The 5,153-nt window shown below is 42.0% G+C and overlaps 1 protein-coding gene across 2 annotated transcripts; it reads right to left on the bottom strand.

Moving 5' to 3' along the window:
- Window positions 1–259: 259 nt before the first annotated feature.
- On the bottom strand, window positions 260–4,698 carry S100Z (S100 calcium binding protein Z). 2 transcript variants are annotated; one of them, XM_063952215.1, is made up of 3 exons: window positions 4,551–4,698; window positions 3,802–3,957; window positions 260–538 (listed from the first exon to the last, which is right to left on the bottom strand). In XM_063952215.1, the coding sequence occupies exons 2-3, from the start codon at window positions 3,940–3,942 to the stop codon at window positions 380–382; spliced, it is 300 nt and encodes a 99-aa protein (XP_063808285.1). In that variant the 5' UTR covers window positions 3,943–3,957; window positions 4,551–4,698; the 3' UTR covers window positions 260–379. The 2 variants fall into 2 exon arrangements, with proteins under 2 accessions (XP_063808285.1, XP_063808204.1); XM_063952134.1 differs by lacking the exon at window positions 4,551–4,698 and adding an exon at window positions 4,295–4,513.
- Between the last annotated feature and the right edge of the window lie 455 nt (window positions 4,699–5,153).

Consider the following 5,153-nt stretch of genomic DNA (forward strand, 5'->3'; position numbering starts at 1 on the left):
CCGTGCCCACAAAATGGCGGCCAAACACTGCCGTGCCGCCCCCTCCCACCCAGCGACCGCCTCTGCCTGTCAGCCATGCTCCGGCACACTGCGGCGCATGCTCACTTCTGACCTGATCGCTGCGCTGTACGGCAGCGTGCGATCAGGCCAGAATGACCCCCCTTATTCTGAATGGGCATAGTACTTGTGTGTCCTCATCTAAGCTGCAAAACCAGTATATAAAGAGAGTCAGTTTCATTAACTGCAACAACAAAAGGGAGTGTATTCAATGTTTATTATTTAACAATTACTGATATAGTATAATAGATATTCATACTGCTGATGCTCTTCTGTTACATTGTTGCCTGTGCGTTACATCACATTAACCCCTGAATCACATCTATTTTCCTTTTTTCCTTAGCTGCTCCTCGAAGAAGTCATTACATGCCACAGTCAAGGCTGCCACCAGCACCACAAATTCATTGAAGTCAACCTCATTGTCTTTATTAGAATCCAGGTCATTCATGATCTTGTCAACCAGCTGGGGATCTTTTTGGCACTGGAAGGTGAAAGAGAAGATTACAAGAAAGAAAAGAGAGCTTGACCCAGAAGCTGTTTCTACCATTGTGCAAATACACGATCTGAGCACATTTCCCAGGAGACATATCATACATCATTGTAAAATATTTGAAAAAGAATAAAAAACTGAAAAGCCGAATTGCATATCCTGCAAATTCAATACTGATTATTTTAATCTCCATCATTGCGGTAACATTCTACCCTCTACACAAAATATCCACAAATGGATTATCCTTTGTTCTGTCAACATACGACTATAATTTCAAAGCACAAATCTAGGCTGTAGTTTAAAATAAATGATTACATAGTTGCTGTTTTGTTTTGTTTTTTAGGAAACTTCCACTAAATCAGAGTAAACTTTTTCAATTTATTCTCTACAATTGTTTGACTACATCTAGATTAATATAAATGATCTACTGAATTTAACCAGAAAAAATAAAAGACTTGAGTATTTGTTCTAATCTGAACGGGTCCGTGAGTAATATACATATGTATATAATACACTTGGGCACTTAACAGGGTTTGTCAAATTTTGGATAATCCCCTTTATATAATGATCTCCCCATAGGCGTGCGCAAAAAGCCGATACGGGTGTGCCGCTCTGGACTTCCCCCCTCTGCCAGGTAGTGGATTACCTCCTCCACCCTTTGCTCTGGGACATAAGACTGCTCACCTGGGCCACCAGGTGAGTAGTCTATGTCCTGGACAGGGATGGAGGTCGCGGCATTCTCGACTCGCCGTCTCTGTAAGCCTATAGTGCTCCCCCATATATTATGTTGGCGTTTCCATAAACCATATACCTGAACACACCAGCGCCACCCCCCCCCCACCCCCCCCAAAATAAGGAGAATGCAATACACCCATTTACTAAAGCTTCTAAAAAGGAAAAGTGAAGGCATTGCCCATAGCAACTAATCAGGTTCTAGCAATCATTTATCTTGTATATTCAGGAAAATTGTAGGTCAAATCTGATTGGTTGCTTAGGGCAACACCTACACTTTTCCTCTATAGAAGCTTTAATAAATCTGCCCCGAAATAGAATTTATATTATTTGCTACATAATTGGCAGGGTGGGCATAAAGGGGGTTGTTGCCCACCAGTGGGTAACCCTTTGTTTCATGGCTGCACTCTAAGATTACTGCAACACTTCTACACCAATGTTCATACAATTCGAAAATCCATTCATTAGATGCTTTAAGGTCCGTACACCTATGAGCGACGTCGTCTAATGTTTCCCACTCCTCGGAGGCCGACTGTACACACTGAGCGATATGACCGCTCATATCGCTCAGTGACGTCATGCCTCCGCCAGCCCTGCATGCAGGTCGTGGACGACAGCCCAGATCCTGCATGCATGCACTGGCGACAGCAACGATCGTTGCCAACCCACGGGGCAGCGCATCGGTCGTCGCTGGCAGCATACACACCTGCCGATAAAAAGAGCGACGTCGTTCAGGGAGGGGGAAAATGAGCGACGTCGCTCATTTTATCGGCAAGTGTGTATGGGCCTTTAGTTTACCATTTTATACCTGTATATTTTTATTAAAGTAGTTATGATGAAATTACTTGGTTTTTATACTGGGGTTAAGCTAATAGATGTATTACATGGATGCATTTGGCATCCCAACAGTCAGGATGCCAGTGGTCATGTGACCGACGCTGGAATTCCTACATCTCTCAGAATACCGGCGCCGGGACACCGTCAGCCCATGTCCTGCCAGTATCGGGGTGGGTATTAGGGTTAGGGCTTGGGTGAGGCAGGGGGTTAGGGTTAGGCATTAAGGGGAAGTTACAGTTAGGAACTTGGGGGATGGGTAGCCCTCGCTGACACCCTCCAAAATGTAGCCCTAGCCACCCCCACCCCCCCTAGATTTAGCCCTAGCCACCACCTAGGAGGGTTAGGGTAGGGAGTGGGGAGGGTTTGGGTAGGTAACCTCCAAACCTGTCAGCATATCTATCACACCCGTATTACATTATCGCTTGCAAGGTTACTATATTTGTATCAGCCTGTGTAAAACAAACACTTAAATGCTTACATACATTACAAATGCCGGGCAAGGTAACCTGTTTCTATATAATTTTGTATAAGATGCTTTTCTTTTTCTGTAAAGCCCAAAATATACTATGTTTAATGCCAATGGCAACTCATTTCTGGCCACTATTGATTTGCGTCAGTGCTTAGTAATGAATGAGCCGCTAGTGGGAATGACTCATGAGTGTATGTTGTCAGTAAATGTGAGCCATGTGTAGTGAGTAATGGAAAGTACTATTTAGAGATCAATAGCAATGTTATTGTTTAGTTAAATAGAACCAGGGAATATCACAAGCAAAGGATACCAGATTGTGTAGTTCCTACAGTATATCTGACTGCCCCTAGGGCTAATGTCCATCAATGAGGTCACTGCTCTAAACGGTATTTTACTATAGAACCTCATGGTAATCGCTATTACGTTGTAAGAAAATTATAACTTGCAGCTTTGATTCCCAAGAGGCTGTGAAGCAGCTGAGCCTCTTCCTTATATGAGATGGTACAGATTCACTGAACCAGCAGAATTCTCTATTTCTGTCTATAATCATCACAGTTTGCAGAACAACTACTGTAAGACTGGAATTGTGTGCCACTATCAGTTTTGTCCATGCTATATGTGCCTAGATTTTTTTAAAAGCTATTTAAAATATAAAGTGCATTAAACCCTTCCCTCTCCTGCATTTAGATTAGGGGGAAATTTGAATGTGGTGACAGTGACATGCTAAGTGACATCCATGCAAATGAAAATACACAGCGCCAGGAAAAGTCTGTTGTGCGTGGATAACCCACCTTGGACAAGATAGCGCACATTTGTTATGCTTTTTGTTTTATGGGATAAAAGGTTCCGTATTAAAATATGCCACTAACGACCAAGATTAGCACCTTTTGAAAAACTGAAATTATGAGTGTAATCTCTCTCTCTCTCTCTCTCTCTCTATATATATATATATATATATATATATACAATGTTAAGTGACCTGTGGCTTTCCAGCTGTTGTTGAACTACAAATCCCAGTATGCTCACCCGGGCTAGCTAGGTGGTGCTGGAGTTTGCAGTAGCTGCAGTTTAATGTGGCATACTGTGACTTGTGCTGAGATGAGTATGAAGGTTGAATATGACAAGGTGTCTTTATTATATTGCCGTCACTCCAAAGCTCCTGCACCCTTTGGATCGCTCCCATTATCCCCGTCACCTGCATGAAAGGGTTACTTACAGCAAGGAAGTCTGTCAGTTCACTCTGCAAGAGTTGCTTCAGTTCCCCTTTGTTCAGCTTGTACTTGTCGCCTTCTTTGCCAGAATAATGGTGAAAGATTCTGATCATGGTATCCATGGCTCCTTCCAACTGGGTAGGCATAGTGAAGATTGCTGGCTAAAAGGTGAATAAGAAGATACTGTAATTAGAAGAGCTAATAAACGGTATCTTGTCACAGGCCACTAGGACAACACTTTCAATATAGTTAGAATAATCAAAAAAAGGTAAAAAAAAATAAAAAAAAATAAAGCCACAGACACGTAATACAGGCATTATTCCAAATGAAACATAATACAAAGCAAAGAAGACAGAAGGACAGTTCTAATGTGTATCATAATGCAGTTCCGTCTGTGAAATTTGAGAGAGAGGTTAAATAGGATTAAGTCAGGAAAAGGCAGCAGCAGAGATTCAAGGTGAGTGTAAAGCATCCGCCACTATAGCGTGATCTTCATACCTGGGCGTCCACAACAAAAACAGAATGGAGTAAGCAAGTAGAAAATGCTCAGCAGCTGGGGTATTTATACATCGTGTCCTAAGCTAGCACAGGTATTCCCAAAATGCAAAGACTATTAGATCACCAATAAGGACAGGTGGGCAGCCTGCGTCATTCATTACGGCACATGGATTGGCTGCTCGGTTCCATTTCCATCACCTAAAATGTAGGAGGGTTAATGCAGCTTGCACAGCACACCTGTGATTGTGTCTCATACCTGGGTAGGAGGAGACCTGTCACTGTAACACTCTTCATTAAAGCAGGTAGGAAGTGGAGCCAGTTGCTAGGAAGCTGTGGCAGAGGAAAATTTCCAAAAATAGATCTTGGGAAGCAGGGAATACATTGTTGTTGCTTAAATGATTGTTTCCCTCTAAGGAAGAACCTTGCAGAGTAGGGATAGGAAAGATGCACAAATAATAAATAATGTTTAACGCTAGTTCCATACAAAGGAATCATCTTCAACCATATTTCTCAGATCCTTCTCTTCGATCCACCTTCAAAATAAAAATAGTTTAATCACAATATATGACTTAAAATATGTGAGAATCGGGAAGGACGGTTATTTATCTTCTGCTGTATGTAAGATGAACCCTTACGACACAGATAATTATGTACACAGCACAGGAAGCAATTACTAAGAGTAGTGATTTTCCTTATGAGATATGTGTGTGTGTGTGTGTGTGTGTGTGTGTGTGTGTGTGTGTGTGTGTGTGTGTGTGTGTGTGTATATCTTTTGCAGATAAAATTGCTAAACATACTCATGGTATTCTTTCTACATTGAAAATATATATTACTAACTGGCGGACCGGGGTGCAGAGTA

The sequence above is a fragment of the Pseudophryne corroboree genome, chromosome 1 (assembly GCF_028390025.1).
Source record: "Pseudophryne corroboree isolate aPseCor3 chromosome 1, aPseCor3.hap2, whole genome shotgun sequence".
Lineage (NCBI taxonomy): Eukaryota > Metazoa > Chordata > Amphibia > Anura > Myobatrachidae > Pseudophryne > Pseudophryne corroboree.